The 18,398-nt window shown below is 38.4% G+C and overlaps 1 protein-coding gene across 10 annotated transcripts in view; it reads right to left on the bottom strand.

Moving 5' to 3' along the window:
* kdm2aa (lysine (K)-specific demethylase 2Aa) overlaps window positions 1–18,398 on the bottom strand; it is a 32,189-nt gene that overhangs the window by 1,898 nt on the left and 11,893 nt on the right. For 2 of the 10 annotated variants that reach the window (XM_081361615.1, XM_081361617.1), the window contains exons 7-22: window positions 15,789–15,882; window positions 14,136–14,289; window positions 11,294–11,409; window positions 10,926–10,949; window positions 10,684–10,810; window positions 10,356–10,588; window positions 8,662–8,739; window positions 7,834–8,085; window positions 7,621–7,737; window positions 7,338–7,424; window positions 6,975–7,133; window positions 6,615–6,641; window positions 3,624–4,768; window positions 3,132–3,295; window positions 2,856–3,002; window positions 2,545–2,760 (exon numbers count right to left, since the gene is read on the bottom strand). In XM_081361615.1, the coding sequence (XP_081217741.1) occupies window positions 2,545–2,760; window positions 2,856–3,002; window positions 3,132–3,295; window positions 3,624–4,768; window positions 6,615–6,641; window positions 6,975–7,133; window positions 7,338–7,424; window positions 7,621–7,737; window positions 7,834–8,085; window positions 8,662–8,739; window positions 10,356–10,588; window positions 10,684–10,810; window positions 10,926–10,949; window positions 11,294–11,409; window positions 14,136–14,289; window positions 15,789–15,882 (3,140 nt within the window). The remainder of the gene's footprint in view (window positions 1–2,544; window positions 2,761–2,855; window positions 3,003–3,131; window positions 3,296–3,623; window positions 4,769–6,614; window positions 6,642–6,974; window positions 7,134–7,337; window positions 7,425–7,620; window positions 7,738–7,833; window positions 8,086–8,661; window positions 8,740–10,355; window positions 10,589–10,683; window positions 10,811–10,925; window positions 10,950–11,293; window positions 11,410–14,135; window positions 14,290–15,788; window positions 15,883–18,398) is intronic. The other 8 variants (XM_081361620.1, XM_081361621.1, XM_081361618.1 and 5 more) reach the window with 5 other exon arrangements.

Raw genomic sequence — 18,398 nt, forward strand, 5'->3', positions numbered from 1 at the left:
TATCCATTTGTATTGAAATTGGTTTATGTGCAAATACCGCAAACCATACAAATTCATACATCATACAAATTAGAGGTCAATCGATATTGGATTTTTGCTGATGCCATAATCTGTAGAATGGCAATAGGGAATATTGTGCCGATACTATTAAAATCTATATACTGAATGTATTAATTGTTTTTTGTCTTTCCTTCCTGTGACTGGGCAGCACACATAGAAGCTAAACATTTTTTTTTACATTGTTCAAATCCCAGATAGAGTTTAGTATGAAACCAAAAATATCCAGGGAAAAAAGTAATATGCATAATGCGTGACAAAGGTACAGTATAGGCTTGGGCGGTATTCGAATTTTGATACCGTCAAACCCCCTCCCTATTTTACCGGGGTATACGGTATTACCGTGACTAATTAAAAATTATGACATAATGGGCTCAGACGGCGTCACCAAACTGTTGGTTTGTGCCTACACAGTTCAGAAACTGAATGCCAGATCGGGCAAAAAAAACAAATCAAGCCGTGCACGTTGTGTCTGAGTCCGGTCGACGGCATTAACTGTTATTATGAGCCCGAGCCCACCATTATTCAACATAATACTGTGTGCGTGCAACAAGCAAGAAGTGCCTTTGTAATCCGGTGACGCGTGTCCATTTGATTTTTATTAATAAAGCTTTTCTGCAAAGGTGGAAGTTGACGATCGCCATCTCTGTAGTGAGCGCGCATATAGAGAGAAATGCACATCATTGATTAATCAGACTATATTTCTTTTCGTTTTGAATTGTTTCGTTTAAAGAAATTGACGATCACCATCTCCATAGTGAACGATAGAGAGAAATGCACATCATGGATTACAGAGAGTAGGCTAGTCTATTTCTTTTCGGTTTGTATGGTTTCGTTTGCTGAAATTGATGATCACATCTCCGTATGAACGCGCCTAGAGAGAAATGCACATCATGGATTAAATAATCAGAGTGGCCTTTGTCTTTTCGTTTTGAGAAATTGACGATCGCCATCTCTGTGAACGCCATAGAGAGAAATGCACATCATGGATTAATCAGAGAGTAGGCTACCCTATATTTATTTTCGTTTTGAATTGTTTTGTTTAAAGAAATTGACGATCGCCATCTCCAAGTTTCGGTTAATTTATGAGATTTCAATGCAAGTGACCGCGGCATGCCATCGCCCATCATGTCATGATTATATTAAATATATAGGCAATTGGTTGATGAAAAATTTATTAAAATTAAGATACAATTTATACAAAACGAAATTCGTTTTAAAGAGGCCTTTTACAAAACTAAATTTATTGAAGTGGTCAAATCGTCTGACTCCCGATGCATCCCATCTTATTTGTGCTGTTCACTTTTCATAATCAAGAAAGATGGAAAAAATAACATAATAATATTTTAACAAATACGAAACTTAATGCGCTTATTTAATGAACTCGAGAACAAAATGCATCCTGGCAGCAGTGAGTGGGTGGTAGTTTCGGAGATGCGACATTAGGTTAGAGGTGTTTACATCTCTCGCGGTCACCTTTTTATGGAACAATTTACAAATTGCCTCGTCAGTATTTACCGCCTCTCCCTTCTCATTCGGTTGGAACCAGAAATATTGCCAAACTGCAACCACACATAAGCATTTTTTAGGCAATAGCCTAAATAAATTATATATATTATATGCTATATATAAGTGCCGGTAATGACGGTATTGAAACTGATACCGGTGCTATTTTAAGATCCCGCGGTATCCGATATTACCGTAATACCGCCCAACCCTAGTACAGTACGTAACATTTTTTGTTCAGAATGTACAAAATTTATATGAGCTCCAGCTACAATGTTCTTCTGCAAGATGCATGCAGTTTTGCTTATTAACATCTAGAGCAGTGGTTCCCAAACCTGTCCTGGAGGACCACCAACACTGCACGTTTTCTTTTTCTCCCTAGTCAAACACACCTGATTCAACTCATCAGCTCATTATCACATGGGTTAATGAGCTGATGAGTTGAATCAGGTGTGTGTGACTAGGGAGAAAAAGAAAACGTGCAGTGTTGGTGGTCCTCCAGGACAGGTTTGGGAACCACTGATCTAGAGCACTAAAAGTTACATAGTGTACCTTCATAGTACTTATGATTCTTATTTTGAAAAATCTATGCTAAACTACTTTTAGCTGCTCATTCAAAAAGATGAGGTAGATGAAATATGAATGCTTACAACCACAACATTATTACAATATAGTAAGCATCGTCACAATTCATCAACAGCAGATCATAAGCAACCGCTTGGCATAATGCACGTATTCATTGATTGCAATTTGCAACATTGCAGTGCTTTTTTATGTTGAAATGTGTAGCGCTGACATTTATTTGATTAAACTGAAATATTTACAACTTTTTTCCCTTAATTTGATCTGAAACTGAATTTAAGACATTATAAGACTTTTGTTTTTGCACCACCAGTTACAAGTAATCAATTGTGTTGTATTGGCACCACAAGGAAAACCTAAACAAAAATGTGGGATCAAATATCAGAAGATCAGGGGTACCTGAAAGATTGAGCTGTCTGAGTGTGTTGCGAGTGTTGCAGCCAGTAGCGGTGAGCAGGTTGATGGACTGGTCTGTGAGCCCCTGGCAGTGGGACAAATCTAACCGGCGCAGTGAAGGCATATGTCTGACGATCATCTTAAGGGTAGAGTCACTCATATCCAGACCAGACAAGCGCAGAGTGAGCAAACCTCTCAGTCGACTGCGACTTTCACTGCCTGTGTGACAGGAGAAAGTAAAGGTGAAAGAGTGAATGATTCACTTCAACTCACGCTGTACACAGTCCAATTAATAATAATTATGAGTGCCTCACCTGGCAGCACAATAAGGTCTTTTATTTGTGAATCCTTGACGCCCACGGCCCAACACAAGTCAAGTGTTCGCAAACCCGGACAGCTCTGCGAACTTAACGCTGACACGCATAATGAAGAACAACCTGACATTATTAAATCTTTTAAACCTGTGAGAAACAGAGAGAGAAAGAGTATTTTAGTCTTTATCGTGGTGCACATTTTATTTTTAAGCAGTTTCCTGTACATATTAAAGCATCAGGCAATTTCAGAGTTGAGACTGTATAAGTAAACTGTACTTGGAAGGTGATGAATGAGCCAGGCAATCTGTTTCTTTGATACAGGTGTCCAGGAGAGGTCAAGTGTCACAGGTTGTCGTTTAATGACAGCTGACAGAGCCTGGGGGGTAAGTGCCCGACAGCGACTCAGATCTATTCGTGTCCATAAGCGCTTATCACAACACCTGCAGCAGGAGAGGAGGATCCACAACAACTGATCAGAGCAAAACCAACCCAGTGATCAAGAGAACCACAGATTACTTTTATTTTAAGAAATATGAGCATGCACTTTCTAATAATCAACCCTGTTTTTGTTCAGAATGGACAGCTATATAAACTATATATAAACATAATAAAATGGACAGCTAAAATACATTAAAATGAATTCATTTAGTTTGATGTAGCGCAAAGCAATTTATATTTTAGCTCATTTAGCCATAAAGTGAACAGGCCTTTTATCTGAAAAAACAAAACAAACACTAAATTAAAAAGAAAATGGTGTACTACACTTACCACTTGTACCAAGCCTTGCAGACTCTCATACACACAGCCAAGTCTGTCCGACCCAAGTAGCGGAACACTGATACCCAAATGTCTTTTTCACAGCCACGCTCATTTCCAACATCACGGAATGAGGGAAGAGAGAGGAGAGAAGGAGGAGAAGATGTGGTGACGGCTGGAGGAGGAGGTGGTGGAGAAACAGAGGAACGAGAAGACATAGAGGAAGGTGACGGTGTGTCTCTGTCTCGACCATCTTGGTTGGAGTTCCGCCTCGTGTGGCGGCCGGAAGTGTGGGCGCTTTTGGACTGAGAGAGGCCATTCCCGGCAGGGGTCGAGGTACTGTTCCTGAGTCGGGTCCTGGGTAGCGTTTTGCGCTGGATGAAACCAGGACCGCTAGGTGTGCGGGGAGACATAGCCGCCTCTAATTTGGGTACAATGGAGCCCGGGTCACGTTTGGCCTTTGGAGGACGCTGGAGGGTCACAGTCAGGTAGGAATCGTTCAGCAGATCATCATTCAAGTCTGCGACAAGTAAGACAGGTGGATCAGGATCAGAGTCTGATTGGTTCTCTCCATCCTCATCATCTTCCTCTCCATCATCTAAGTCTTCCATCTCATCATCCTCTCCATCAAAGTCCTGTTCATCACTGTCTTCCTCATCATCATCCTCGTCGTCATCATCATCGTAGTCATCACCTCTTTGTCTCCGTCTCCTTGAGCGATGCTCCTTATCTGACCGGCCAAGATGCCTCTCTTCATCACTGTCATCATCATCATCATCATCATCACCCTCATCATCATCATCATCGTCGTCGTCATCATCTTCATCCTCCGTTTCATAGCGTCGTCGCCTCATCTGGGATCCTCCTCGTAACCTAACCCGTCCACCTCTCTCCCCTCTTGCCCCAAGTCCTCGCCTCATTTTTAGCGAACTTGTTGCCAAGCTGCCTCCCCCTCGACTCCCTCGATGTGAGGAGCCTCTCCAAACACCTCGCCTTCCAGCTCCATAACCTCGGCGGGATGAAGAGACCCCACCCCGGACTGACGACATCTTGCCACTATCTCCATCGTCATCGCTGCCCGAATCATCATCATGTTCCATTCCATGTCGCCGGTAGATCTTAGCCACGCGAGGATCAAGAGATGAAGACTTGCGTTTCTGAAAGACAGAAAAGACTATGTAAGAGACAAAAAAAAAAAAAAAAATCCACCTTTTCACAATCTCCAATAAATGACAGACAGTAAGTCATTCAATTGCAATGGAGAGAGTGCAGGAGCTGCTTGGAGTCCCAATCATATGCATATGTGGAATTTTTTATTTCAATGATCACCAAATGTAATGAATTCTAATCAAAACTAACGTCACGGTCACACTAGAATTTCGGAGGACAATGCAGCAGTTGTAATATATCACACTCAGTGTCTTGTAAAAATATAATTCAGTATATAACTGAATATACAGTGCTATGCATAAGTTTAGACACCCATGCTAAAGTTGACTAAAAAGAGGAATAAAAAATCATCTTTTGGAAATTGAACTTAATGCCTTAATTAAAAAAATTAGGAAAAATCCAACCTTTAAGGACATCAATTTTCTTTGTGAATGAATAATGTATCGTAAATAAATAAATGTTCTTCCTTAAAATACAGGGTGCATAAGTTTGGACACCCCTATGTTAAATTCCCATAGAGGCAGGCAGATTTTTATTTGTAAAGGCCAGTTACTTCATGGATCCAGGATACTATGCATCCTGATAAAGTTCCCTTGGCCTTTGGAATTAAAATAGCCGCACATCATCACATAGCCTTCACCATACCTAGAGATTGGCATGGGGTACTTTCCATAAGATCATCTCTCAATGCAAATCAAACTAGCTATTAGGCTAACTGAAATAAAACCATGCCAATCTCTAGGTATGGTGAAGGCTATGTGATGATGTGGGGCTATTTTAATTCCAAGGCCAAGGGAACTTTATCAGGATGCATAGTATCCTGGATCCATGAAGTAACTGGCCTTTACAAATACAAATCTGCCTGGCTCTATGGGAATTTAACATAGGGGTGTCCAAACTTATGCACCCTGTATTTTAAGGAAGAACATTTATTTATTTACGATACATTATTCATTCACAAAGAAAATTAGTGTCCTTAAAGGTTGGATTTTTCCTAATTTTTTTAATTAAGGCATTAAGTTCAATTTCCAAAAGATGATTTTTTATTCCTCTTTTTAGTCAACTTTAACATGGGTGTCTAAACTTATGCATAGCACTGTATATTTACTGCAAATGTGCAGCTTTAAAGTTCACATTCTTTTAATTCAGAGATGTCATGCTGTGAATGATCAATTTTCTATTGATTACGTTTTCTAAAAATTTGCAGGTCTGACTTCACCAAACTGGAACACAATGAAATTTGCATGAGCTTGCATTTCCTGTCTCACGTAAGAATGGAAGTCAATGTAACAAAAAGTGTGAGAATTACCTATATTTATGCAGTCAAATGTTATTCTTTAAAATCGGTTTCTGTCAAATAGGCAGTTTGCGCAAAATAATTATTTCCGGTGGTTCGCCCTAGAAAACCTACTGTTTTTTCTTTCAGATGTGGTGAATAAGTGGAGGCTGACAGCTGCTTCACGACCAATATGACAGTTGTGCCCGATGGGGGAAAGTGACAATCATACGATAATGAGGGTGGGAAGGTAGCTTATGGGACCATTTCATATAAAAATGTATGATAAAATATTTTTCCAATGCTAGGCACCTACTGCACCACAATCCAGAAATTGGGTCTAAAAAAATGGCCAATACTTTTTTAAATTATATTTATCACAACAAAAGTCTGCTACCTTGTCATATAAGCAACATGTCAGTATACAATTATTTAAATGTTACTAAATTTCACTAAGTTTAACATTTTGTGTTTTTAATTTTTCTATTATTTGAAGTTTAAAAAAAATCATTCAATCACCGATAAACACAATCTTCCAAAAAACAAATATAACTTACATGCGTTTTACCACCCTCCAATTTTAGCTGCAAAACAGAATGATAATAACATACTGTGGTAAATATGAATTTGAAAAGAAAGAACAGTGATGAACGCATCAGGATCACTGAATGGAATCACACAAACTGCAAACACAAAGCTGATTCTGAAACCCTAAGCAAGTCAAAGCAGTGATTGGGCACGATGATGATGAACAGGGCTGGGTGGGCCAAAAAGAGAGCGAGAGAAGACACAAAAAAGGTGGAACAAATTAGAGGGAATTGGCTGCAAGAGGTAGAGAGAGAGAGCAGAGAAGAGAATACAGATTTGAGCGGCTGTGCATGTGGCAGCAGTGGCGTGAGTAAGGCGGAGCCTCTCACCCTCTTCCTGAGCCGCTGCTCAGGGGCTGCTGCCCGTTTCTGGAGCGACCCGTGAGAGAGAGAAGAGGGGGGCCGCCCGACCCCGTGCCATGCCCCGCCCTCGCCCCCACGCCCCCCTGACCCATCCTGTGCCGTGATGTCATCACCGCTGCCTGACGACTGGCACACAGGAAAACAGCCGTTACTGTTACACACGCACATCGGAGTGTGTACAACACAGTAAGCTCTCGCATGCATTTTTCTACATGGTGTGATTGATTGTGCATGTATGCAAGCCTGCATAAGCTAGCAGCATTAGAACAAACACTCATTGTGTTCCCTCATTTAAAAAAAACAATACATCTGGGTGTGAGAAAATCTTACCTCAGAATCTGTTTCTTTGCCAAAAACACATTTGGGACACTCCCAGCAGCTCGGTAGGTCTTTGTTCACCACTCCCTCACCAGATGTCTATAGAGAAAGAAGAAAACTGATTTTTCAACAGTAAAACTAATTACAATACAGAGGGAAAAACTATAGATAGGCATTGTACTTATATCAACAAGAGCTGAACCATCCCACAAAGCCTCCAGTCACTACGCTCACCATATAAATTAATCTGAATTTTGAGAAGTGTATTGAATTGCTGTGGTAATAATGTTTGTACCTTCAAACAGCTAGGATGAGCTATCTGAGCACAGTTGGAGCACTCCATGAGCTCTTCACTAGTCTCCTGGTTGCCTTCCTCACAGATCTCACACACAGCAGAGAGCGGCAGACCAGGCTATTGAGAGAACACACACAGACAGAAAGTGATATTAATAAATATAAGCAAACAAAGGAAGACTATATTAACCATGCTCAATGTGTAGACACTCACAGCGAGACACTGGCGCAGTACACAGGTCTGTTTGAGTTTGCCAGGGCCACCAAATTTCTTCATGTCTCTGCAGAAGTTGCAGTCTCCACATTCTGTGCGTAGACAGGCCTCACAGCGTTTACAGCGCACGCGGCGCCGTCGCAGGACCGACATATTGGAAGCTGGTTTCACTGGCCGTGAAATAACGGGTGTGGTTGAGAGCTTGGGACGAATGACAGGTGGAGGGGGAGGAGGGGGCTGGTACCAGGGGGGCTTGGGAGAGACAAAAGAAATGAGAGGTAAGCACTACAGTGTGGTGTCGGGTTTAGAATAGAGTAAGCAAACAGAATAAAAAAAAAGTGAAACTGCAGATTTTAAGGTTTTGTTTTAAAAAAAACATTATGCATCAAAAATGACAGCAGTTAAATCAAGCTTGATTTGTTTAAATCAACCTATTTACTATTTAGGAAGTCACAATTGTCCAAGCAACAAAGAAAATGTTCTGGTCATATTAGATGCGCACCAAAATCAATAGAAAAAAAGGGAAAAATAACACTGTGTTGAGCAATTAATTTTATATGGTAATGAAAAAATCACTGTCAGGACAATGATTTAGTTCCAGCATATATTAAGTTAAAATCAAGACAAAATTAATGATTAAAACAGATAATACAATAAGAAATTCCTAAATTTAATCGAATTCATTATACCACTTCATGGCATAAAATAAACCAAATAACAAAAACTGGACGAAAAGAAAAACTCTTTAAGTTGCATGATTCACTTAATGGGTTTTCTGTAAAGTCATTTAAAAATACTTATTTAAAGAAACTAATTCTGTGATCTTACCCTCTTCGGCCATCTGACAATGGGTTTTCCCGTGTAAGAGAGTTTAGGGATGTCATTGGCATGTTCTTTCAATAACGCCTGAAAGTGAGAGAAAAAACATTTTTCTTCACTAACCATTATATTTCAAAATATTTCAACCATCATATTTCAAAATGACTCCTTAAGCGGTGTTCACACTGCCAGCGATAAAGCAACATTCATTTCATTTTTAAAAATGATTCCATTCATTTTTAATGGAGAGCTGGTGATTTCCGGCGACACGAGTGAGACTGACCGTTGGCGACAGGATGTAGGCGTGTCCAGCAACGTGACAAAGGCTGAGAAAAGGTTTTATGCAAATTAACAGCGATTTTCAGGAGCGACAACGGACAGGAGTGAAGTCAGTGGAGCGCACACGATCCGTCACTTCGTCTTGTAGTTGAGTGTCAGCGGTAGACATGTATTCGGTAATATGATAATGATAATGATATGATTCCACATGGTGGATCGAGTGAAAGACGTGCACATTCATTCTCTGACAGCAGATGGCGCTGATGGAACAGCAGAAATGCAGCAGTTACCCCGGTAACCCCGTAAACAAAGCAGCTGGGCTACTGAACAGTATTTAAATGTTTCATAAAGCAATAGGGTATATGTCGAACGCCGCATTACGAAACCGGAAAACAGAACGCATCGCTTCCGGTTCAGGTCTTTTGTATGTGCTTCATGCATTTTTTTACTGTTTTACTCAAAATAACTTAAAAGGAGCGAGCAAAGATGATCATAACCAATGTCCCTCGCATGTGAAGATCGATATTTAAAAGTAAAAAAAAAAAAAAATCTTCACACTAACGTTTAGATATTTAAATAGAATAAAAAGCCAATAACAAAGTGAGATAGGTAGGTTAGCTGATTACCTTAAAATTCCATAGATATCGGCATCAGTTCATACGGCTGTTAACACTTTCTATGACAAGCGGATGCGATGAGACCAGGTTTCCGGTTTCGTCATGCGACGTTCGACATATAGGCTATTGAGATTTTTGTATTCGCTATGGTGTTCATCACAGCACCAAATACTTAAAGCCTTAAAATATTTTCAAACTTAAACATTTTTATATTTTAATCTGGACTACAACATGCCCTAGATATTGTTTGAATATGTTCTGATTCTTTATTGTTCAGTCAAACTTTACATTAAGGTTCCATTATTTAACATTAGTTATGGAAAGTTAATTTAGCGGTCAGCGACTTTCCTATAATTTATATGTCTCTGTGTACATATGTTGATATGAATGGCTTGGCTTTGTGAACTCGGGTAGACTGGCGCTTGTGATTTCCCCAAAAATAAATAGCCACTCATTTATATTTAGTCCTTTGCCTCCAAAATGTTGTAGAAAAGGAATCAGTTTTCTAGCAGCTAAAACTAAACGTGGAATAACATCCATGACTGTCATTCCTACATTTTACTAACCAGTAGTGGGAACGCCCACTGGAGACCTAACTGCCAGCCACTGGCGACATTCAGTGAACAAAGTGGCAGTGTGAATAAAACAAAACCTAAAATGAACTAATTCCAATAACATCCTGTATCTCAAGTCACATTTATAACATATCTTGTGATACAGCTTCACAAACAACACTGGCAGCAAGTGCATTAGAATAACCATTTCCAAAAAACAAAAGCATAATAAACTATGAGCGTGAGTTCTGACCCGTATGTCGTGTAGCAGGGCAGCAGCATTGTGTATTCCTGAAGGCACACACTTCTTGTGTGAGGGCAGTGACTCCAACTTCCCTATCAGGTTCCACAACCCCTCCAGCTCAAAGGGAGTCAAGTGAAGCTTCACCCCTGGCCCACTAGGTGGAGAGGGAGCATTGTTGTCATCTCTTTCCTCTTTAGTGTGGCCATTTAGTACCTCAGAGCCCGAGCTTTCCTGCTTCAAACCTGTGTATTAGTATCAGAGAGAAAGAGAGTTTAACTTACCTGTGCTCATTACAAGCAAATCTATGTGGATGTGAATATGTTGTTAATGTACTGACCGATGCCCAAAGAGTATTTCTGGAACTCAGGGATGAGGTGTGATGTGTTGGTCATGCTGTACAGATAACGCTCCAACACGTACCAGCCCATCTCATAATAGAATGGATACCGGAACTTAGCAGGCACCTGAGGACAACCAGAGACCATTACAATTTTCAGTTACATTATTTTCATAAAAAATTTACATATTTTCCTACCAAATTTCCAATAATTATGAGGAAAAACATCACATTCTCATTACCGTAAAGGAGTTAGGAAAATCATCCTGTCCGGACACAAAGGTTTTGTTTTTATTAAAATCAGAAAAAAATAAAAATAATTCAGTACAAGAAATACTGCCATGATTATTTGTAGTATTGAAATATATCAATTAATTTGATTGAAGTAACAAAATTATGCATTTTCCCTTTTTATAATGATAATTGAGCAAATGAGTGATTACTGTTATCAAGATAATATAACAAAGCAAAATAATGCATTTTTCGAATGCATCGTGTATTTTCTTATTAACCTTTTAAACTTAGGATCAAATATGACCCAGACGTGTTCTTTTTGAGATTATAAAAGAACTGAAAAATGGCAACCACTGCAGTGAAATGTTGGGCTCACCCTTGTCCTGTCCTCAATGCTGGAGATGTGCAGTTGCATGGGGATGTTAAAACTATGAAGAAAATTCCCACCAAATACAAGCGCGTCCACTGGTGTGTACACCGCATGAATCCAACCTGATACAAAACAAAAGTAATTTAAGAAAACTTAAACTAGGGCTGTCATGATTCCTTGATTAAATTCAAGTAGTCTATTTAAAAAAAAAAAATCCTTGAATTGCACTTTACCCAGGTTTATTAACCAGCAAAATACCAGAAATGGCACATTCCACGGATGAGAATCCTTGAACCGCACTATTAGACCGTTTTCTAAAGCTGCTCAATATATCACACCATAGTGCTATTGTGAAATCACTACGGCTGTTTATGTGCGTGCAGGTTACACGTTTCATCCAGTGAATCAGAGCGGCTCTGTTCACAGTAAAAGCTGCTTTACATGAACTCAGGCTCTGAATGTGCAGTTTGTTTGGGTTTCCATAATATTACTAATTAATAATAATAATAATAATAATAATAATATCACTAAAATTATACAGGCCTAATAACAGTCTTTATGTCCAAACACAGCACAAATCAGTCATATGTGAAAATCAAAAGCAGCTTCAAACAAGAAATATTGATGTTTATCTTAAATTAAGATGTTGATATAGGCTACCTTTATCAGCTTTTGTTGAGGTAGAATCATCTCGTCTCTGAATGCACCGTTAATGCTCGGTCAGTTGTTGCTTTCAATTTCAGAGAATAAGTGAGCTTGTTTACATGATCGTTCTTAACCCGACAATGCATGTGGTCTTGTAAACGCATTAACCCGTTTTCCTTTATCGGAGTAAAGTCATAAACTGCTTAAGCATAATCCGATCGACTTAGCTAAGTTTCTACCCCTTACGCCGATTTCTCCCGGCATCTAAACATATTTACCTGCGATCTTTGGGCTTATTGAAGAGGGCATATGTGATAGGCTTTATACTCTTCAGTTTTTAATGCTTTATTTAACATCACAACAGACATAATAAATGGAATACTCAAGAGTTAGACATTCTCATTTATAAATCAAAATAATTAAATAAGCAAATCAATCAAAGGTCAAAAAACATTTTCTCATAATATACATTTGCACATCACCAGACTTTCAGTGATTTTCAAACGACTTGTCAGATGAATCAATCTCAAGCTACTCTGCTCTGATTGGCCAGACGGCTCAGTCTGTTGTGAATGGTCTACCGTGTAAAACAAAAACGCCCATTGCCATAAAGTCAGCTCTGCTTGTCCTGAGGCTTCCTACACCGTAAACTAAACACAGTAACGAACAATGACGTTGATTTTACCATATCAATGCGAGCGCGAGTCCAATAATAAAACATCGGAAGAACTAGTTATTCTACCCGAACCTCCATTGCAAGGACGACTCGAGCGGGACGTTTCAGTGATACACTACTCAGTTTGAGGTACATTATGAGATGTTGCAACTGTAATTCCTCACCATCAGCATTAAAAAGTGCATGTCCATCAACAAACCGATTATTTTACTTGTACTTATTTACCGAGTATTTTTCTAATTTATTGTGGTGAACATGTGGAAACTATCAATAACAGTGTATACATTAGCCGAGCTCTAGCGTGAATGACTGATGTAACGTTGTTAAAAAAAAATCTTGCTCCATGCTTAATCTTTCCTCAAAGTAGTGAGAAAACAGACGATCTGCATTAATAGACAGTTTTAGGTAATAGTGGCCCACAACAGATTAGCTGAAGTATTTCAGTAAGACAGTAATAATGTGAGTTAGCCAGTTAGCAGGAGACCTACACTATATAAAACTCAAAACTAAGTATTTTGAACACGCGAATCCTGCATTGAACTCCGAGATTTGAGAAGCAGTCATCAGTAAAATGAAGGGAACACAGCAAAAGTTTAGGATTATACTGCTGTGTTATCGTGGTAAAGATTCATTTTAACCACTGATTCTTCACATGCTCATCCTTGGGCAGTGAAAAAAAACTGGCTGTACCTTCACATTGTAGAGCACAGCGTCTTCTCGACATGATGCTATCCAGACCAGTATCAACAGGAATCAGCTGCTGGTTTGAGGTTCAAGTTTTCCCTGGTGTCTGCGAGCGCAATAAGTGGGCGGGCAATATGCTAATGTTTCGTCTTGACGTCACAGTGAAACGGCTTAATTATGACTCGTTTGAAAAACGATTAATTACATTGACTCAGAGTCGACTCTTACTTTTGAAAGACAATAACTTTATATATGGTGCACTTTCAGACTTTGCAGGATGTTTTCATTCACTCTGTTACACACTACATGAAAGGTCATTTTCAAAAATCCATAATAGGGGCACTTTAAGAAAATACAGTGGATGTAGCATTTCTTTGTAAAGTTGCCAAATATTAAAGATTAAATAGACATTTGATTAAAAGTTGTTTGGCCAATATTAAACAAGGCTGTAAAGTGTAACAACAACAATCATGAGGCCAATGCCACCCTCTGCAGGCATTGTTATAATACAAAATGCACATACGTGGATTGTTTATATTATGTATATTACATTAGGTATTTTAAGTGTTGTTCAATAAAGCCATAGGATTACTTACTTTTGATGCTTTATTTGAACCAATTATTATTGCCTCATTGTTATTGTGTGTATTTTAAGTCATTTTAAAGGCTATTGCTCACTTAGATCTGTTTTTGATACCACAAATAAATTATATGATAACGTGATTACCAAATAATCATTAGTGACAGCCCTAACTTAAACTAATCATTCAAAACTAAAATCACACACAAAATAATCTAGTTTTCTCTTCACGTAAATGAACGTGTATGTGCGTGCATGCTTACCCGATGGAATAATGAACGTGTAGCCCTGCTTGAGCTCAATCCTCTGACAATCAGTGGCCTTGTCACCAAGGAAGATGTCGCCTTGTTTCCCTGACAACACCCAGTTCTCATAAAGCTCCAGGTTTTGTGGCGTTGGGGGGATTAGCCAAAACACCTGTAGCAAACACATGCAATCAGGCTCATCTAGGCCAAAAACATCTTGGGCATTTTGACAGCAAACTGATTATCAGATATAAAGCGCAAGAGTTCATTTGGCATTATCAATGAGCTGAAGTGTCTACGCTAAACTCGTATCCCAATGATTTCCACATGTACACTACCATTGGGGTCAGTGAGAAACAAAATTTTTTAAAACTTTGTTCAATAACTTTACAGTAAGTTCCCATAAGTTAACGTTAGTTAATGCATTAACAATGACCAATAATTTGAAACAGTTATTTATCAATCTTTGTTAACGTTAGTTAATCAAATACAACTGTTTATTGTTAGTTCGTGTTACATTTACATTTAATCATTAAGCAGACGCTTTTATCCAAAGCGACTTACAAATGAAGAGAGCAATAGAAGCAGTCAAATCAACAATAGGGCAACAATATGCAAATGTCGTGACCAGTCCCAGCTAGACCAGTGCAGCACACGTAGCAAGGATTTTTTAATTTAATAGATATAGATAAATAAATGAAGAGTTCAGATGCAAAAGCCTCTAAGTGCCATCTGAAATTTTCTTCTAGATTTCACTTAAATGACAATTAATAGGTAATTTGCATTGCCATTTAAGTGAAATTATTGAACTTAAATATACAAGCTTTATAAAAATGATCATTCTAGAAGAAAATTTCAGATGGCACTTAGAGGCTTTTGCATCTGAACTCTTCATATAGACACTTTTAATAGAAAGTGTTAGCATTATTGAGTCAAATGTTGGCGAAAGAGATGTGTCTTTAGCAGATTCTTGAAGATGGCGGCTCGGGTTGAGATAGGCAGGTCATTCCACCAGCTTGGAACAGTCAAGTTAAAGGTCTGTGAAAGTGATTTTGTTTCTAGTTTCAAGTTTTTTAGTTCAGGACCAATTAATTTTACTTCATATAAATTTCAATAATCTATAATCATAAAACAGATACAACTTTTGATTTGAATAAATAGTAAAAGTTGAAATTAACATTAAGGTGAAAGTGTTTATCAATGTTAGTTCATGTTAACAAATGTAGTAAACTAATGTTAACAAACCTTATTGTAAGATTTTACCATTAATTATTTTATTCAGCAAGGATGCCTACATTTGAGCAAAAGTGACAAAAGACTTTCACACTGTTACAAAATGTTCTATTTCAAATAAATGCAGTTGAACTTTCTATTCATCAAAGAATCCTGAAAAAAATGTATCACTGTTTCCACATATATTAAGCAGCACAACTGTTTTCAATGATAATAATAGGAAATGTTTCTTGAGCAGCAAATCATCTTATTAGAATGATTTCTGAAGGATTATGTGACTGAAGACTAGAGTAAATAAATTACATTTTATAATAGCAAACAGCTATTTTATTGAAATCAAATAAATGCAGCCTTAATGAGTACGAGACACTTCTTTCAAAAATATTTTAAAAATCTTACTGACCCCAAACTTTTAAACAGTAGTGTATGTTTTCTGACCTTGCAGCCCCGCAATATGTGGTACCACACAGATGTGCCTCCAAAGTCTATGTGGAAATCTGTGTAACAGCCCTGCACACTCATTAGGCAGTACCTGCACACAGAACATGCAAATTTGAAATAGGGGAAGAGGACTGTTTTGTTAAAATATAATAATGAACAAAGAGAGCTGTGTGAGAAATGGGACGTGAAGATAATTAGGATAGAAAATGGAACAACACAGAGGACTTATTTCCAGGTGAATATAGAATTACCTTCGTGTCTTTTTTATGCAATAAAACAAAATGGTTTTGAAAGAAAAAATGACTATATTGCAATTAAAAAATAGATTACAAATAAAAAGGCTTCTTAAATTTTTGCGGTGCTAGTAAATCTTTATTTTTCTTTGTGCAGTTTATCATCACACGCACAAATTTGCTATCTGTTCTGCTGTCATTCATTGCAAGTCTAATGGGTTTTCAATTTTCAATCATTCCAGTGGGCAGTATCTAAGCATCAGTCTCTCTCACTTGGTGCAATATTTTGGCCACACCCACTAACGGGTCCCACTGTGAGTCTGACATAGCAGGGTTGTATCAAGGAGAACAACAATTCATTGTCTGATGCCATAAACCATGTAAGAACAGTCTGAAGTGCATGTAGCAAGACAGCCAGTTAACTTTAAAAGATCTCTAGCTACCGGGATCGTTGTTGTTTACATTCACTGCAGGCTATTACTATGACAGTCTTTTTTATTCTTGACCTGTTTACTTTAGATTCCATATTGACCTCGATTTATGAAAGAAAAAAAAGAGTTACAGTAACAGTAATTTTATTCTGTCTGGAGTCTGGAGGGAACATCAAACATGCAAAACCAAACCACTGGTTGTTGTTATTTCAAAGGAAATAACAAGAACTACATATTCAATTGTATCTGCTCCATTTTATTTGATTATTTAGTCCAAAAGTGTGCACATTTTGAAAAAAAATAAATAGATGCATTCCTATATTTCCTTAATATTTATTTAAAAAGAAATGTAATATCTATTAATTTTCCACTAAATTACTAGCCTGGCAAGCCAGATCTACATCAAGATTTTAGATCTGGCAACTCACCATTGGCACGGCTCAATCCGAGGGGCGGGATAAACAGTTGTCTCTCAAAATCCCTCTGCACGCAATAGGATAGCGCTACAACCAATCAGAGCAACGAAGAAGGCTAGTTGGTATATTAAACTTTTGCCGTATCCAGTCGGAAAAACTCTGAACACATCTTCCTTTTTAAAAAATGAATTAACTGCCATTCTTTGCTCTTTTCTCAAAGAAAAGCTTAACTCCAAGTCCTCCAGAGTCGCGGCCAAAGCCGATTCGAAAGACCGCTGTTCTCCAGCAGCCGCCATTCTTTGTTTTCAAGTAGCAGGGAACCATCGCATCTCTGTCGTCATTATGTTAAGCCCGCCCCGCCTACTCTATACACGATGTGATTGGCCTGACCTGAGTTTAGTTTTTCCAGCTCGAAAGTCAACGGAGAGTTGCTAGACCACACTGGCTGCAAAATAAATTTTGCTGCCGCTAGAGTGCGTCTAGATTTCTAGGCTACTAAATTACTAGATCTGATGAGCGCTCACTCGCTCTGAATCTGTTCCGGGTCAAATGACTCCCAGATAGAGGATTCACTACTGATCTTCCACTCATATTACATGGTCATAGCATAACCCTTTTATGACAAAAATCCTGTAAACCTCTGTCTCTATACATAAACACCAGATAGAAACGTTTGTACAGATGAAACATGAAGCTAATAAATCGACTATTACAAAAATGCATTGATTGTATTTTTTTTTCATGTGATTTGAGCTATTTTTATAAGAATAAATAATGCTTATATGAGAAATGCTGAAGGTCCAGTGTTATGTCTGGTCTTTGGTTTAATAGCCAGTACAAAAAGCTGTCATATATTTCGGCTCATTCTACCTCCACTTCAGATCACAATCGGACGTTATTGCAAAGCTCTAAAAACCTCTTAGATATTTTAAAGTGAGTTTTGTTGGGCCGATTGCTGCTAATTTTAACAATGCACCAGAAGCTTTGTTTTGTAGAAATACATTTAATAATGTGAGCAAATGTATATTAGGATCAAATGGACATGGCTGAGAAAGTCTGCGCCTACTGGGCAGAAAGTGCAATAGAGCAGCTGATTATACCGTCACCTGTGTAGAGTTCAAGAGCTCATAAAAACAGCTTGGTACAGTCAAATATAATAAAACTTTGGATTTTGTTAAGCCATTAGTGTGTCATCAGCCACTGCCATATTTAACGCTCCCTTGAACATGGCTGAGAAAGACTGCTGCGAAATGACTTGGCTTATTCAGCTGCATTATGTTAAGTTACATAAAAGGTCCATTAAATTGTTACTGTAAATGATCAAAATGTATTTTTCGTTAGAGCATTACAATGTGTTTTAAGACCCTGAGTTCTATCTAATGCACTCTGTGATGCCAGATGGCTGACATAATCCTGCTCTCACTCTCAGAGACAGACTCACAGCGGGACCGGAAAGTGGGTGTGGCCGAATTATTGCGCTAAACGAGAGAGACCAATAGAAACAGGTCTTTCATTCTGGTGCTTAGA

The sequence above is a fragment of the Scardinius erythrophthalmus genome (assembly GCF_964197995.2).
Source record: "Scardinius erythrophthalmus genome assembly, chromosome: 3".
NCBI lineage: Eukaryota > Metazoa > Chordata > Actinopteri > Cypriniformes > Leuciscidae > Scardinius > Scardinius erythrophthalmus.